Genomic DNA, 18,269 nt, shown 5'->3' on the forward strand with positions numbered 1-18,269 from the left:
CTTTTCTTTTCTTTTCTTCTCTTCTCTTCTCTTCTCTTCTCTTCTCTTCTCTTCTCTTCTCTTCTCTTCTCTTCTCTTCTCTTCTCTTCTCTTCTCTTCTCTTCTCTTCTCTTTTTTTCTTTTCTTTTCAAAAACTATTTTTTTCCCAGTAAAAGCACTTCTCTGCTACAATAGTGAATGTGCTTCGGTCCCTCTTCCTGTCAGCAGTAGCTGTACCTGCATATCTCAGAGGAGATCTATTCTTTGAATATAAAAATTTTCAATGGGAATCTCCTTAGAAAGGGTGGCTTTCCAGTAGCCAGACTGCTGGGGCCAAGGATCAGTCAACTGTCATTTACTTTATTTACATGATCACATTTAATCCTGTGATTTATTGCTTAGCAGAGTCAGTAAATCTCATGCAACTCCTTGGGACTCACCCAGCTCAAGCCTTTCTCGGGCTCTTCCCCTTCAGATTTTATCACTGCTTGTCTCCATACATCCACCTCCCTTAACGAGAAAATGAACTGAAGAAGAGGAAAGGGGGAGTTTTGCAAAACATTCTTAATGTTTGACCTTTGAGGTCCATCATAAGTATGCTTAATAAATTCAACAAATAAGGATGCAACCACAAGTTTCAGGAAAGAGGCAACATTTCCACAAAGAACTAGAAAACTTTCTATTTCCAAACACAGACTGGAAAGGTTAAAAACCAAAGCAGGCCATTTAACATGCCCTTGCAGGCCTTAATTCTTTCGCAAACACGTGCAAACTGAACAAAAAGAACTAGCTAAATAAAAATCCCCATGCAGAGAGGAAGATTTTGATCCTCTGTTAAAACAGTTTGAGCGGAAAGGATTTTGCAGCCTCTCTGTTAATCTGGAGATCACGTGGCTGCAAGCGATGCCCTTGAGGCACAGTCTAGCCTGTTGTGGAGTTGATTGGTCAACAAAAAAAGAAAGGAGAAAAAAAAGAATAGAAGTTGTGCTCCTGTATTAGTACAGCTAAATCCTCGCCTGTGAGTCTGGGTAATCTTCAGAGCACTGAAGGAGTGTGCTGGATTTTTTTATCAGCCTGCAACGGCTGAAATGGACTTCAGACAAAGAAAGGTTTCTAAATCAGCTCTGTGAGCCTGTAATAAATAATGAGTTCTCATACCCTGCATCAGGGAAAGTCAATGTGCACCCTTGGCCTCTTTGGATTTGTAATACTGATTCCTGGGAAAAAAGTAGCAGCTAGGAATTAGTCGTAGGTGTGAATCAGAAAGCAGCAGAGGCCTTTGAAAATGAGTGAATAAATTTTGCATATCCGTGGGGGGCTCTTATGCATTCCTGTGGCTAATATAATTTGTTGCGTAGCCTAGAAATGTCAGATGCTTTCAATATTTGACTTGTGCAGTTGTAAGGGCACTGTAAGTACACATTTTAAACAGTCATTCCCAATTCATTATTCTTAGTATAAAGACTCGCCAGCAATGCATGGTGCATATGATACTAAAATCTTCCTATTTAATCTCCCGCTCATGTCCAGTGAAAGAAACAGAAGCTTCTCTTCCTTGTCTGAATGGCATCTGAAAAACCACTGGCTTTTGGGAGGGTCTGGCTTTGTCAAGGCTCCAGCTTTCCTTAAGGAAGATGACCTGTCTAATGACAGCAGAATTTTTAGCCCTTGTGAAGCCTTGAAATTGCCTGCCCAGGGAGGTGGTGGAGTCGCTGTCCCTGGCAGTGTTCAAGAGGCGTCTGGACGACGTGCTGCGTGATATGCTTTAGTGCTTGTGGTGGCAATGGTGATGAGGAGATGGTTGGACTGGATGATCTTATAGGTCGTTTCCAACCTTGTGATTCTATGATTCTATGATTCTTGAAATTACAAAAAATAGATCTGTAAAATGTACATGGGTTCAAAAGTGGGTTCTCAAGCCTATTTACCACAGAAACTGCTTTTAAAAAAGATACTGTGCTGTGTCTTTATGTTGTACTTGCTGCATGTAACATATTCATGAGTTTATCTATTTATCATCTATACGTAATCAAAGAATGCGAGCAGTTAAAACCTAGATAGAGTCCTTTCTTTTTATAACGTGTCTGTGGCTATAGCAACTACTATTTCTTGAAGCAGAGTAGCTTGTAAGAGTTGCTGGACTTTCTTCAGCTTTAGCTCCTTCCTTTCACAGTTTAGGACCCAGTGAGACTACTGTACAAAGCTGAGGAGAACAGACCTGGGATTAGGGCTGTGCTGCTCTGGATGTGCAAGAAGGTGAATACTGAGCCAAGAGCCAGCTGTTTGTCTTCAAAGTTCACAGTATCCTGGAAAAGACCAGTCCCCGTTTTTTTGTTTTTCCATTATTACAGCTCTGTTGCCCTAGAGAAAATCCACAGGAAATGCTGAAGAATCATAGAATCACAAAATCATTTGAGCTGAAAGTGACCTTTAAAGGTCATTTAGTCCAAGTCCCCTGCAGTGAACATGGACATCTACAGCTCAATCAGGTTGCCCAGAGCCTGGTCCAGCCTGACCTTCAATGTCTCCAAGGATGAGGCACCCACACCTCTTGTTTAATTTGAATCCACTTCCCCCTGACCTATCACAGCAGACCCTGTAAAGAGTCTTATAGCCTTCCTTTAAATACTGAAAAGGCTCTATCAGGTCTCGCTTCTCTTCTCCAGACTGAACAGCCCCCGTTCTCTCAGCCTGTTCCCATGGGGGAGGTGTTCCATCCCTTGAGTCATCTTTGTGTCCCTCCTCAGGATGTGACCCAACAGATATATGTTTCTCCTGTACTGAAGATTCCATAGCTGGAAGCAGTACTTCAGGTGAGGTACTTCAGGAGACATTTTTTGGAAGTGGTTTCTTTGCCTCAGGCCTAACATTTCTTGTACCTTTTCTATTTCACTTACAATACTCCTTTTCCACAAAACAATCCCCCCTCTACAAATGGCCACAAGCCTCAGGGAAAGAACTCAAATTGGTGAACTCCCAACCTTGCTACCTGCTACAAATGTTGTGTGCTATAACAAACAGAAGAATGGCTGGACAGATGAATTGATAGATGGACGATGAAATCATATCGTTAAAGTTGAGGCACTGTCTCTTCATTTGAAGAAGAAAAGCACATAAATAATCAGCTATAACCAAGAGACACAAACACAATGTGATTTTTTATTCACCATCTTCCTTGAATCCATCATAGCTTTAAAAAATCCCCATTCTTCAGTTAAACATCTCAGATAACATCATCAGTCCAGTTTCGTAATGCTTATATTTTGTCAGTCCTGATTTGACTCTGGCGACTTAGTCAAAGAAGATTTAGTCTTTCTGCTAAAAACACATCAGGTCTTCAGTTGAAACGTGGCCATGCATACACCATCAGAGAGAAATGAAGAGAAAGGATGAATATTATAAACACAGCTAATTGCTTTATTTACCACAAGTATATGTCTATAGGGGAAAGTTGTCTATTTACTTTCCTAATACTCTCAAGATCATAACTCATAGAAATGTACTTCCCTATTGGAATGCTTATATGTACCAAGAGTTGTATTAGTTGCCATTCATTTCTATCAAGATCACATCTGCACAGGCTGAAGTCTACACTACCAGCTCTTGCTAGAAGAAGCTACTGTTTGGCATTGTGTCTGCACCTCAGTTCCCAAGCAAGCACACTGGAAGCCAGTGAAACCTACCCAGAGAAGCCACAGCAGTGAAGCACGTGTATGCTTAATTGGCAAAGCAGTGGTGCACTTGTAAAACCTCAATGTTGCCATGAGGTAAAAGAGTATAAGTTGAGATTGAATGCTGAGGAGGAGTGAAGGAGTAGGGTTTCTGCAGTACTCAATTCAAATAGCACACTGTTCTCAAGTTCCTTTCAACAGATAAGGAAGTCCTTAATGGTGGCATAAGAGAGCTCAGGGTGAGGGTTGTGAACCCCGGACTGCAAAGCAGTCCTGCAAATACAAGCCACACAGAAATAAATGAAATGTTGTCTTCCTGAGTCTGCTGACAGCCTGTAACAAACACTGTCAGGGGAAAGACTTATTCCTGTCTATCGCCTTGAAATCAAAATTACAACAGCATTGGTGCTGATGGTGTTAACTATTTCACTGCCAAACTCTTTAACAGAGTTATTGAGCTATGGATCTTTTTTCACAAAATTTCTTTCTATATTTTCCCAGCTACCAAAATCACCATCCATTCCATACTAAGTTTGAAAAAAACACTGAAAACAAACTTCAAGAGCTTGTCTCTTGAAGCCCTAAAAGCATCAGGGCTTGTAAAAAAGGGATAGCACCAAATTAATAATAATATTTTAACATACTAATTAAGAATTCTATAACTGTTTGAATGATGATGTTATTCGCTATTCCATTAAATTATTTATAAAATCACTTCTTAATTAAATTATTGCAAGATTTCCCTCTGTCTTACAGACTTTCAGAAAATACACAAAGTACAGCATTGCTACTTGACAGAGGCCAATGCAAATGCACTCTCCTGCTGTAATACTCATTGGCTTCCTTTCTATCATCCATTTGGCTTAAAATTTCTTTCTGCAGTTGTCTGTCTGCTTTCAAGGATCATTACAAGAAACGTAAAGATGATCTCTACTGTCTTGCATTTACTGCCATTGATTTGTTCAACGTGCTTTCTCTGCTGGCACAGAGTCTGCAACCTTTCCATTCATGAAGATATGGAAGGAGGCTCTTCACCCTCAAACACAAACACACAGCAGCCAGTTGTTTGCCTTCATGATGATATGTAAGACATGCCTACTGGCAGGACTGAGTGCAAAAGAATGAGCAGATAGAGCTGAGTTAGGGCAATTTTCTCATGCTGCATCACAAATTAAATAGATGAAATGCTCCTGACTCACAAACACTAACTGCAGCATTGGGGAGTAGTTAATAGGCACAGACACCGTTCATCTTCCGTATTACCACGACTTCATAAGGTTGAATCAGATAGCTCTAGCCTCTGTGGGCGACATGAGCAAACTGGCTGTTTCTCACTGCCCACCACCAACCCACACTATGACCAACCCTTTCCTTGAGCCCAGTGAAAGCAGGTGTTTCATACCACCTGCCAAACTTCAGCACTTAGCAGTCATGTTCTGTAAACAACTCTTAAAGTAGTGAGGAAAAGAAGCAATAACACTTCAGTGCAGACAGGCGCTACACCTTTGGTGCTACAAGATGACAGTGGATGCCAGACCTGCTCACTGGTCTCCCCACCACTGCCCAGATTTAATTCCAAGCTTTGCAACAAAAGATCATTTTGGTTTGAGATGCTCAGCAGAGGTGATAATTAGCTTAAACCAGGAGATGTGGGAGAGGCCTGGATTGTTCAGAGAGAGAAAGGGCTGGACTGGGAGTTCTACATGCTCTTGAGAAGACTGCAGAGAGAACAGCATCTTTTGTTCCAAACGCCCAGGAAAAAAATATGCAACAAGCCTTGTGGGAACTTCCCTTATGCTTCTCGGGAAAATGCACCACAGAATTATTCTACTTCATACTGTCTCTTAAATCTTTCAATAAACATCTTGCAATGATTCAATTCTACAAATTTATATATATTCCACCTATCTGTCCATCTATCTATCTACCTATCCACCCTACCTTTGTAACTCACATCAAAGAGAAACAGAAGGGCACAGGTAAACTCTCAAGAAAGACTGTCTTTAAAACATTTAAAACTCCAAACACATGCACACTGTTCACCCTCTGTATGCTGCTAGGATTTACCAGCATGTTGCCAGCTGGTAGCCTCACCTGCAAGCCTGACCCTGGTCACGGCAGCAGTGAAACTTCCTCCAACCTGAAATGGGGCATGACTTGTCACTCCTAGCTTCTAAAATTGGCCATTAATCAGATTTAGTGGCTTTGGAGCAGCATAAAGAAACCCATGTTGCACTGTAATCAAAGAGAGGAGAGACTGGCTGCTTGCCATTGCTGCAGTATTGGAGAACATTTTGAGAAGCACCTGAACAAATTTAGGGTATGAATTGCGCTGAGAATTGTGTCACAGTTGGAAATTTCATCCTGCAGCTGAGCAGACTCCTTTGGCTTTTCTCCCAGATTCTGGACACAAAATTATGTTTGTCACAAGTCAAGATATTTTATTTAATCCTCTATACTAATATCTGGATTTCTTGTTCTGAGCCACCAACATCCAGCTATGCAGATGGCAAGTGAGGTTGGAGGATATTTTGGAGTAGGTATCTCCTGGAGGGATGGGGAAGCACTAAGCCCTTTGAGCAAAACTCATATAATCCCCTGTGAAATGCTGGCCAGCCATTTCCAGAGATGACTAATTCAAACTGAATGAGCAACTGCTAGGATAGTAAGGGCAACAAACAGTCCTCCTGCCAAAGGAGAACTAACACAGAATCTGGTCTCTCGTGTCAGAAGAAATGAGAAAAGTTGTTACTGTTATTCCTTATTATTTCAGAGATAGAGACCAGGAAGAAGAGGAACTATTTAATCTGAAGACAAGCATGGGAATGAGCTGCTATTTGCTGGCTGTGAATTAGTTTTGGCCAGAAATAAAATGTTTTCTATACATGGAAGAAGTGAGGGTCTGTAATAGTGTCTTAGCAAGATTAGTGAGAACAAAATAAACTTAGGGAAACACAGGACAATTAGGAACAAAGCTGTATGAGGCAGTCACCTGTGGAATCTGGGAATCAGTCACTGCAGCCTGTTCAGCATAGGTCTTTCGGTATCTCTGCACTGCCAGCAGCTTCCTCCGGATGTGATGCCTGCTCCTGCTATGAGGGTTTCCTTCTTCACCATCCTCCATGCCAGTTGGTTCTCTCCCAGACAGAACGAACGAACATCTTTCCTTGCGAAGTTCTGCTGTTACTGTCAGAAAAAAAAAGAAAAAAAAAAAAAGAAAAAAAAAGACAAACCATATGAGTACATAGCTCTGGAAATGACTGCAAGGAGATAACACGTTGAAAGGTTTATTTTTGAAAATGGTTTTGTTATCAGTAAAAGGGATAGGAAGTCAAGTTATTATTTCTATGAAGAGAAATTGTTACAAAATGGCTGCTCTGCTTCTTTCATTTTTTTCTCTTTGGGTACAGTAGGCTGATAAAGTGACGTGCACATGTTGGAGCTGCATAAAACAGCAGTGTTGTCTGACAGCTGACAGGACAACGCCTTGCTTTGTGTGGGGATAGGGTGGCTCCAGGCGTTTCTTTTATGACCTCCTCTTATTCCCTGAGATCTCAGCAACAACTTGTTCCACCTGCCACTGCTGCTGGCTGCTGTGCCTGGGGGAAGTGTGGGATGTATTGCTCATAACTTTCCTGTGTGCAGAAACGGGAGTCATGGAGTCGTCGCGTCAGTACAACTTGTCTGCTGCACTGCAACTGCATGTACGTGGTCACACTCATGTACCCTCCAGTGCTGGGGACAGAGGTGCCCACATTTACAGGAAAAAGTCATTTCCCTGACAGCATTTATGTTGTGTAGCTGCATTCACATTAAGTAATCATTTTATTGAGCTTTTTGTCATTACAGCAACACAACCCCAAAGGAAATCTGGTTTCCAGTTATTTTTTCCAACACATTCAGCAAACAGCCAGGAATCATAATTTTGTCTAATTATACTTGAACATCTTCATTTTGGCCTTTGACTGGGGAATTCTCATTCCAACTAGATGGGGGCTTCAACTCAGAGATGCGCTCACTAGCATTTATTCACAAGCTCTTGATGTCCTGCACCAGAACATTCCCAAACAGAGAGCGAGCAGCCCAAGCTCTGAAACACCTGCAAAGTAACAGGAAAAAAAAAAAAAAAAGATGAGGTAGGAAGACTTCAATCCACATTGGGTAAATGGGAGACAGATTCAGCTGTTAAATATGGACAAGCAGTCTCATCAGAGGGCATCCCAGATGTCTGCACGAGGCTGACAGATACAGTCAGCAGCAGGAAACCAAATACCTAAAGCATCTGACATAGCTCCAGAGACATGTCTTTAGGCAACACAAGCAAGCCCTGAGAGTAAAATAAGTTGTCTAAGATGATGCAGGAAGATGGTGACAAAGTAGAAATCGCCTCCTTCTCCTGAATTCAAATTTTCAAGATCTCAGTGCCTGTCTTTTCTAAAGTCACTCCCTGTCAAGCCCTCACAAGCAGGCATTATTCTTTGCAGAATTACAAGCAAAAAGCAGAGAAGAATCAGTTATCAGCAGGCTCCCTCAGCCATGGAGGTGGAACTGTGCCCAAAGGCATGCAAGCAAACCACAGTGAGAGAGCAAACGAAGGGAGATGAGGACCTTAACATACCCCACAGGAACATGGAGGCTGCTCTGGGGCTTAATCTACAACGTGGACATGACAGGGTTGGGTCTTTTTGGAAATATTAACTCTTCTGAAAGTCTTGGGCTAACTTAGAGCCAGACGATAGGCTCTGCTGCAAAAGGGATCCAAAAAGTAGTCTTCCTCTAAGATTTTATTTCACAGTTATTAAAAACAGGGAAGACTGGAGGAAGTGGGGAAAAGCATGAGTGAGGTGCTGGGCAGCTGAGCAGGGAAAAAGATGGGCATTTTGAGGGTGGGATCCTATAAAGCCCTGAAGCTGCCTTGCTCCCGGCCATGGCGCCTTGTGCAGCACCTAGGGAACTGTCTGACTGCAAGGGAGGGAAGGCTGATGCTTTCACCTAGAGCTGAACTTCTCCACTTTGGCAGTGCATGTCGTTCCCTCTGCCAGTGAGCAAACTGAAAATGAAAGGGGGACAGCTGCAACTCCAGCACCTAGACTCAAACAGCACAGCATCCTTCCTGAGATGCCTGATGACCAAAGTCTCTCACTGGGTTTTCCACTGCCACATCACTGTGGCAATGCTTTCAATCTTCCAAAAAAGGAGCGGAAAGTGATGTGTTGACCAACTTTTTTAGTAGAATATGCCAATGCAGTTATCCTCTGGCCACAAATATCCATGGGAAGAATAGATGTATCTTTAATAACAGGGAGAGTGCTTAAAAAAGAACACTTCATTGCAGCGTTGCCTTCACCACAGTAAATTGCAGCATTTTCATTTTCCTGTATTTATTGCACTGAAGTGTTTATATCACTGTGAAGCAAATATTTGCTTTCAAAGGTCACTCATTGTCTCTCCCTTCCTTTAGGGATATATTTAGGTCTCTCAGACTTCACTATAATTCTGGAAGGATATATAATGTTCTCACTATGAGATTCTTCATTGCGTCTGACCACTACTAAAATATCAAATGCAGAATTCAAAGTATAATTGGCAATATACTTCCATTAGCCAGTCTTTTCTCTTGGTAAACCCACATGGTTTCTCCTTTCTGAAATGCAGAAACCAAGATCCTTGGGAAATTCTGAGCTTGCATTTGCATATATAATTAACATAAGTATTAACAAAAAATGACTGAGTTCATGCGAGTGGCTGTAACTTCTGTAGCAACTTATTTTTATCAAAGTTGGAGATCTAAATACCTCAGTACATCACAACTTTGATTTCTTGATCTGTCATCTACGCAATGACTGTAGGCAAAATAAGAGGTAGTTTACTGAAAGTAAAGAGCACATTTTTGAGAGGTTATATCCACTCATACTGAGGGTTCCTAAGACCGTTATAGACTTTTGATAGCTGGTTCAAATCAGCTTGTGTGAGAACAGAATGCAAAATATGATAAGAAATTTATTCCCCAAAGTCATCAACAGTATCCTTGATCAGTTCCCTTTTTACCAAAATAGCAACAGGCTTTAGCAAGCCCAAAAATAAGCTACTACTTCATACTTTTGAAAGCCTGTCCCACAATCAGTGAGAGCAGCTCCATTACTGTTTACCTTTTCTTGACCATTACTTCAGTTTCAGTGCTTTAATATATCAAGAGGAATATACAGGCCCTGAATTTTTCCTGAAAACATCACAGAAGGAAAACTTTATTTGTTTTGTAGTGACGTAATTCCCTTTAGAACACACAAATACGCTCTCAATGAAATTTTATATATATCAGAGTTCGTTGCTGAAATTTCATGAAACTGAAATGGAATTTCAGCCTCTATGGGGCTTTTCAAAGAAAATCTTATGACACATCTGTGCTATTCCACCTTTAGAACTGCAAAATATGCAAAAAATTTAAATCCACTCCCAACCACCTGCAATATACGCACAGTCTATCACACTGCCTTCAAATGAGTAACCTTTATTGATTCTTATGCATGGTTTTCTATTAAATAAAGTTGAATCAACACTGCTGCAGGGTACTTTTGTTTATGACTAAACCTTGATGTAAAATGACTTGTCTGGAAGAATGCTTCTTGCTATTTCTCAATCCATTCTAAGTGCTTTACAAATACCAAACAAGCTCAATAAACCTGTCAAGTTTGATCACTTGCTACAAAACATCTTTCTGCTTACAACCCCTGACATTTTTTTTAGTTTGATGCAAAATAGGATAGATCTGTCACTAAGATGTCAATTGATGCTTCTAATTAACTGAAAAGGATAACCCTAAGAAAAATCACAATATTTCACCCCTTTGTTGCTTTTTTTGCACCTTTCAAAACTACTGCCGGCTTATGATCCAAAATTAATAAGTAAAAGACCAAAAGCCAGTCTGGAGTTTACTTGAGAACTGAATTTTCTGCACAATTTTTATTGTGTGTGATGACTGATAAACAGACTGCATTGTTCATTATCGTCAGGAGAAGCACTCATCGCACCTTCCCTCACACATCTATGATCACTGAGATCACGTGGAATATGCTTAGAGACTGAACCAAATCCCCTGTTTACAGCTAGGAAAATGCTACCAAATAGACAACAAACAAAACCAGTTTTCTGCCTCTCACAGCTACATGTATATACCAATTAGAATACGTCTACATTTTCATGATTTTTGCTAAAGCTCAGTGCTCAAATAACTTATTTTTATCCCAGTCAAGCTGGCTCCATTTGCTTTTCAGGAGCAGTATCTTTATGGAGCTGCAAGATACGCCTCAAAAGGCGCTGTGAGAGCAGCAACGGAGTGGGAAGATTGAGGTGGCCTTGAGAGTGTTCCCACACGTTTACAAGCCCTTCAGGAGACTGATTCCTGATTCAGTTCTTCCTCCTAATCCTTTGAGGGCGACAGTTTCATAAAGCTTATTTACTGCTGTTTGTGAGCATCCTTGAAATGCCCGATATCAGTCTGAATATTAGCCATGAAATTAAGCTCTGCATTTGCATCAGCTGGGGCTGCAGATGAGATGCTTAAGCTTGGTCCCTCACACCGCTGTGACCATGCAGCTGGCAAAATGGGGTGGGCTTCTTCTCCAGAGTATATTTGGGCTCCTAAACATTGTGTGACCCATCATGGAATGTCAGCCTGCCTCTGACAAAGATGTAGCGATGTGCTCAGTGATGAAAGCAGGATACTGTGCCAATAGCTTCAGGGCTGGCTCTCCGAAATGAATTTCTTCCTGCTGTATCTTGAAAGAGGAAAAGCAACCACAAGTGAGGGCACAGCTAATGAAAAAGCATGAAGGTCACATATTCCTTAGATAAGAAAAATAGCAAATTTGTTGATGAAGCCTCAGGGAAAATGCAAGGAGCTTTCTGCTGTCCTTACACTTTTCTAAGCCCCTGTTTGAGGCATTATCTAGGAAATATCTTGGCCATCCAGCTTTACCTGTTCAGCCCATATTCCTGTTGTTGTGGTACAGACTGCTCAAAGCAAGGAATGGATTCATCTCAGATAGAAAATAACTCGCTTTTAAACTAAGTTATTATTGTTGAAATTTCAGAGCCAAGTTCTCCCTTGCTTTATAAGGGTTGTACATAATGCAGAGAAAGAACAGAAAATAGCCTCTGGGATTTTGCTTTCCTAGAGAAGATTTACTTAAAGGGGCTCCTTTTGTTGTCTTTCTGTAATTGAGCATGATACCATGTGCTTTATGGCTGTATATTCTCAGTCCCCCACAACTTTCCATCTCTTCTGCACCTGCAATGAACAAATCTAACATTCAGTGAGCAGCAATTTGCAATGTGCCATGCTTGAATCAAGCAGAGAAATAAGCCAGTGCTGTTGTTATAAAGACCTGACAGATGGTAGGAAGACCCGCCTTTCTTAATCAAGTCATGCTCAGTAATCAGAGCTAGCTTGAATTTATAACAAAAAACCAAATGAAGATTAGTAGGTTGCATCCTGATCTCTGGTTAGGAGGAGCTCAATGCTACTGATTGGTATTGAGAGGGATAACCAAGATGAGAACCTGGGGGGAAGATGACAGCACTATTTAACTCCTGTAGCCTTTTCACTTGAAATGAAAGATCCTACCAGGTAGATGACTTCACCCAGCCTAGCTGTAAATATTATTTTGGAGTCTAAACTAGAGCAGCTTGGACAAGTCATTGCTGATACAAAAGTTTCGTTGTATTTAACTTTATTAGAGATTCATTAGCTGAGCATATAGCCCTCCAAGCAATACAGTTAAATTTAGGATTTGAGGGGCATAAACTTGACATTGGCCTCCTTCACATTATGAATTTTAATTCTAGGAAAGAATAATTGGGTGCCAAGACCACTTCCGATATGAATAATGCCTCCTGACTATTCAGCTGTGATGTGTATAGCATTTGCATTGTTAAGAATAAAGGAAGGATTCACTTTTCTTCAATTAACATGACAAGAATAAATCCTTTCTCCTAAAGAGTGATTAATACTACAGGATTAAGACATTACCTTGAAAAATCTTGTGCACTCTGTACTGCATAGGAATTACTGTCCAGAATGAAAGAGGTTGGGTGAAGGCATTCATGTTACAAAAGGACTTCTGGGTGACTGACATTTAAGTGCATTTCAATGCTTCAGGGAGCCTACCCTCACTGCTTCTTTCCCTTTTCACTGTCTTCCAGGCTTGCAGGCAGCTGAGCAGAAATCCTTGATCTGCAGCTTCCACAAACACACCCACAGCTAAAATGGCGGAAGACGCGGACATGCGCAATGAGTTGGAAGAAATGCAGCGGCGTGCCGACCAGCTTGCTGATGAAGTGAGACTGATAGCTACAGAGGAAACTTGGGTTTGGGGTTAAGTGGGAGGCATGGCCAGAAATATGAGGCAATCTGACAAAGGATTTCTAGGGCTGATGGCATTTTCCATCAGCTTTACACCGAAGGTAGAATTGAGAAAGAAATGAATTGTGGTACAGTTTCATGTTATGTTTAGTCCAGACTAGGTAGTCTAGATTAAGATATTTATAGACTGTGAGCTTGGTTGTACATAATCTCTGCATTATGTACAACATTAGAGCGTCCATCAGCTTGACTGACCTTCAAGCAAAAATCAGCAGTGTAATATTGTCTTAGGATTCCTTCAATTTGCCAAATCTATGCAATATTAAATGTCACCATTTAGGTCTCTGAAAGGTCTGAGCAGAAACCCACCGATTTTATTTCTAAAGTGGAACATCAGCTGTTCTCAGCACCACTGCTGCACCACACAGGCACAGGGAGTACAAGCTTTAGGGCTGCTCCGGGCAGATGCAGCGGGAGCTGTGGCATCAGTAAGCTGTCCCAGAGCATGGAAGATGAAGAGACCACCAGTCCCCTGCTGAAGTCCTGATTTGAAAGAAAGGCAAAGAGCACTGGAGCATATTGTCAGCATGAGCCCAAAAGTTAGTGGTGGGAACTATGCTTTGCCAAATCTAAGTTGCTTTTTACTCTGCTTTTTTCAGTCCCTTGAGAGTACACGTCGAATGCTGCAGCTTGTTGAAGAGGTAAGGATCAGCATTTTATTTGTGCTTCTGTTGTGAGGGAAGGTAATGGAGAGCCTGACACACTGGGGGTATTTTTTACCTTACTCACATTGCTAGGGCATGGCCACAGCTTTATAAGCCTCTCTGTTCTTCCTTATCCTTCCCTGGGCACAAGGGTCATTTGAGACACCATGCCTCAGTTGCCAAGTGTCAAACTGCAGACCAGCTGCTGAGGCACGGTGTTTTGCCCACATCTGAGAACCCACTGAGATAGCCTGCTTGAGATAAGCCAAGGAAACGGCCTCTGAAGGTGACCTGAGTGAGGGACAAACAGCTGAGTTTGCTGAAGAGCTCCTCAGCCTTGTGCCAGCACCGCCCCAGTGTCCTTGCTGAAACACTGCAAAGGGAAGGTGAGAAAGACCCTCCGCCTGCTTGCCCTGTCCTCTCCAAGTACCTCCTGCTACATAAACACTTGCAGCTATTTATAGAGTATCAGTCACCACAGCATTTAAGTACCACTTTATGCATCCCTGAAACATTGATTAGGCTTTCAAGGCTCTGAGATGTCTTAAACTGACAGCTCTGGAGAAGAACGTTCTCTGTTTTTTCACAGTGCAGGGGAAGGAAACTTGGGCTCAGCCCCCACTGCTAACACAGCTTGCACCCACCTGGAAAGAAGGTGCAAGAGGGAAAAAAAGTAATTCATGCTCATTTCAGCCTCTTCGTAATGAAGGGATTTAAAAGACGGGCACTACCAAACTCAGCCCAGGTTACTTACAATGATCAGGCATCAGGTGGTGGAAAACTTTGCTCCTGCCTGCCAGGCCATGTTATTTTCAGACACCATGTGAGCTGTGACTCTGGAGCTGGTGACATTTTTAATCAGGGTCATCAGTACTGACAGTCCCAGTACTCCTGACAACTGGAGGAGTCTCCAGCAGACACAGTGGGTGGAACATGACATCAAGTCCCATGTTCAGGAACAAGCACAAACCCAGCCGTAGGCTTCAGTGTTGAAATCAGTCAGGACTGTGACAATCAATGGAGTCCAGTGGAGACAAAACTCAATTTCTGTGCACAGATAGATGGCAGATGGGTCACTGAGCATAGCCATCATTGCTTCTGCACAAACACTTCAGATCTGGGCCTCTTGTAGCCAAAACACACGCTTATCTTGTGCGCAATTTGTCCCTTTTCCCTGGTCATTCTCTGGACATGCTATTTCTAACCATCACTTTATGTCACCTCAGGGCTGGGTGCAGTTCACTAATACCCATGAGAGTTTTATATGGGTACCTCCACAAACACAAGACGGGAGAGCCTGCTGCCCCAAAATGCCTGGGATCTAAACAGATGAGGCAGATGATGAGTGGGAAGGAAGAGAGGCACAGGAAAGGGAAGTGATTTGCCCAGGGCCACACCATCAGTAAATATCAGTCCTGTCTCTTCTGAGCCATATTTGCGTGACCTATGCACTGCTTGAGTTTTCCTAACATACTGAACGAGCATACTGTGAATGCTACTGGAATTTCAGTATTGAATCATGGCAAATGGCAAAGCAGGAGGAGAACTGGGATGCTGAATTTACCAATGAGTTTACGTAGGATTCTACTGCTTCTTGGGAGAGCTCAGCATCTCTCCAGACCTGCCTTTATTCAGAGGCAGCGATATTTTCCTATGCAAATACAGAATTTTTAGAGCTAGTTTAAGTAGTCAAGGGAATTCTTGCACAGTGAACTGAGTATTATTTTCACTAATGTGACAAAAAAAGACCATTAACATTCTTCTGTGGTCTGAACAACTGCTGGTTACTCTAACACCACTTCTTAAGTACATTTCAAAAAATGCAGCATTTAGGGAGTGAAAGATTTTAGGCTGAGAAGACAAATGGTGAGTGTCTTTGAAATTGAACTTGTACTGCTCTGATTTAATAAAAAAGATCCAATTAGACTCACTTGCTTAGCAGAACCTGTCTAGCGAGTAGAGATAGAAAATATTTGTTGTCAGTGAAAGAATGCTTACTATATTCTTTTTATACAGCAAATCCATTACCTTCTAGGGAACAGGATATCTCCACTTTAAACATTATTCCTACGCACATATATATGTATTCCTGTCATGATTGGCTTCAATCTATTAGATACTGGGAAAATACAGAACAAACTCTAGAGAAAGAGAAGCGTTGTCAACTCTGGGAAGCTCTATGGCAGCACAGTGCTGAAACAGAGGTCATAACACAAGGGACAAAACTGATGTTCACAAGGACTCTATGCCCTCCTTGCCCAAGCAGACTAAAGCTGAGTTTGAAGATGAAGCTCTGGTGCTCTTCCCAGGGAATGTCAGAGAAGGAAATGGAGCTATTCTCCTTGCTGAAGGACCGAGTCTGTTACTGCTTGTTTCTATAACCCAGCTTTTCAAGGAGCTGATTGTTTCTGTTCTAGCACAACAGGGGAAGCAAGAAGTGGTGAGTGGACATTATGAACTGGCCAATGCTTTGTTTGAAGGCAGCTACTACTGGCATAGTAGATTACAAAGACCAGTTTGCTCTGCAGTGCTCAGCATAGCCACGCAGCACATATGTACATCTATACTAACCAATGGCCAATGGACCCACTCAGTTACTCAGCGCTAAAAATACCAGCATTTTACGACGTAGCTATGCAATGTTCAGGCCAAAATATAAAATAAAAATGAACTTAGGCAGGAGAGTAAGACTAAAACATAATATGTAACTGACACTCCTATTATTTTCTTGTTTAAGCTTATTATCTCTGAGGCAACTTCATGAAATGAAGAAATAATGCAGTACAATAAAACGTGAGACCATTATCATATTCCAGTGGAACTATTATCACCTTTAAAGAAAATCAGTCATTGTAGGGTGGAAGAAAAAAATGGTTTCTAGCTTTGACACTGCAAGGATAGGAATGTCAAAATCAGTTCTGTAGAAAGCACAGCAAGAAAGCACTCAGCAACAACTTAATACAAGAGGGTTGTTCTGAACATTCAAATCCAGATCTATTTTCTCCTCCTACATGCTGTGGGGTTAGGATCAAGTTTACCAGTATATCAAAGCTGAAATGGTAAGTTAAGGAAGTTCAGTAAAATCAAGATGCATCTCTAATGAGGACACTGAGCTTCCTTCATTTGTGACTGGGTAGTGAGTTTCCCGTGATATTAACACCAGAGTCAAATGCTCCTTAATTAATGACAAAAGAATTAAAAAAAAATCTATTAATTTAGAGTTTCATTCAAAGCTTGTCAAAGCTGATTTGAAAAAATCCCCTTGACATCATTAACTACTGGAATGGTTTTACACAGACAGGAGTTTTAATCTGTATAATTCCACAGAAATACATATCTGGCACAGGGGAGGGTGATTCATAATTTTGGTGTCAGCATTTACTAGGTAGAACTAAACCTGTAGCAGGGTCTGTGTAAATCATCTGGAGAGCACTCAGAGCCAGGGTCACTGAGCTAGAAGAAAACCAGGAACATGTGATTCGAAGGGCAGTGACATGCAGATTCCTATCAGCTTAGATTCTGAGCCCCAGGGTGAATTAACAGGCTCTGTGAGGTAACATGGCTCCTTAATCAGGCACAGAGAGACATTACAGCATTAATGGGGTGACAGTGAACCTGGAGCAGGAGCTGAGGAAATGCTTTACTACAGATGACTAAAAATGTTTCTTTGACCACATTTTTGTCTTTAGGGGGTTGACATTTCTCTTTAGTATCTCTGGGAACTGCTAGCTACATCAGTCTGTCCTGGTATATAATATCTGTATTATTTTTTTCAAAACAAACTCTAAAATCCAGATCAATTAAAGCAAAACTCTTCATTGAAGTGGAAGATTATGTATTCTTCACATAACAGAGTGTACATGCTCTTCTCAAGCTAACTCTTGAAATGCAGAAGAAGGGATTTCTAGTGATTCCAGTTCTCTATCTGATACTTTACTCCTGTTTATCATTATGAGAATCATACTTTGGGCTTAGTCACTGCTACAGTAGCTGTTTTTCGTAATGGCTAAGGACAGGACGTGACACATTGTATTTCTGGAGGGACTAGTGGGCCCTGTGAGATGTCCTTCCAACTCCCTTCCTTGGGAAACTCAATCTTGTAACAGTAATAATAAGAAATAATACAGCAATGCATTTCTCCACAGTGCTGTCAAATCCCACTGAACATCTAGTAGATGAATTTAAAAGGCTTTGATTGAGACCCTAACATTTAAAAGTTTTATAAAGCTGTTACTGAAGACTGAGGATAACATATAATTATGACTGCAACAGGGATCCAAATTATGCCGTTAAACTGGCTTCACTGAAGCAGACTACTGTAGGGTGATATCTAGGAGTTCAAGTAAGCCCACAGTTTTAAATTCATATATTCTGGCTTTCTGATCAGTACCTTAGATTGCAGTCCAGTGGAGAACCTGGGTATGTGCTTCACAGAAAGCATGTTAAAGCTGAACTCAAACCGCCTTCTTGTTGGTTTACCTTGAGCCAAATAGTGTTACCAAAAATTTAAAGGTCATTGACTTTCATGAACTTTATGGGGTCTATATGGCACTA

The 18,269-nt window shown here is 41.4% G+C and overlaps 1 protein-coding gene across 1 annotated transcript in view; it reads left to right on the forward strand.

The window, feature by feature from the left end:
- The window catches only part of SNAP25 (synaptosome associated protein 25), a 65,013-nt gene that overhangs the window by 21,313 nt on the left and 25,431 nt on the right, over nucleotides 1-18,269 (forward strand). Inside the window, exons 2-3 of the mRNA XM_042817880.1 lie at nucleotides 12,852-12,986; nucleotides 13,671-13,712. Of these exons, the coding sequence (XP_042673814.1) occupies nucleotides 12,915-12,986; nucleotides 13,671-13,712 (114 nt within the window). The 5' untranslated portion in view covers nucleotides 12,852-12,914. The remainder of the gene's footprint in view (nucleotides 1-12,851; nucleotides 12,987-13,670; nucleotides 13,713-18,269) is intronic.

This window comes from Centrocercus urophasianus, unplaced genomic scaffold (genome assembly GCF_019232065.1).
Source record: "Centrocercus urophasianus isolate 14NV4802_14NV808 unplaced genomic scaffold, USGS_Curo_1.0 seq_10, whole genome shotgun sequence".
NCBI classification, from domain to species: domain Eukaryota; kingdom Metazoa; phylum Chordata; class Aves; order Galliformes; family Phasianidae; genus Centrocercus; species Centrocercus urophasianus.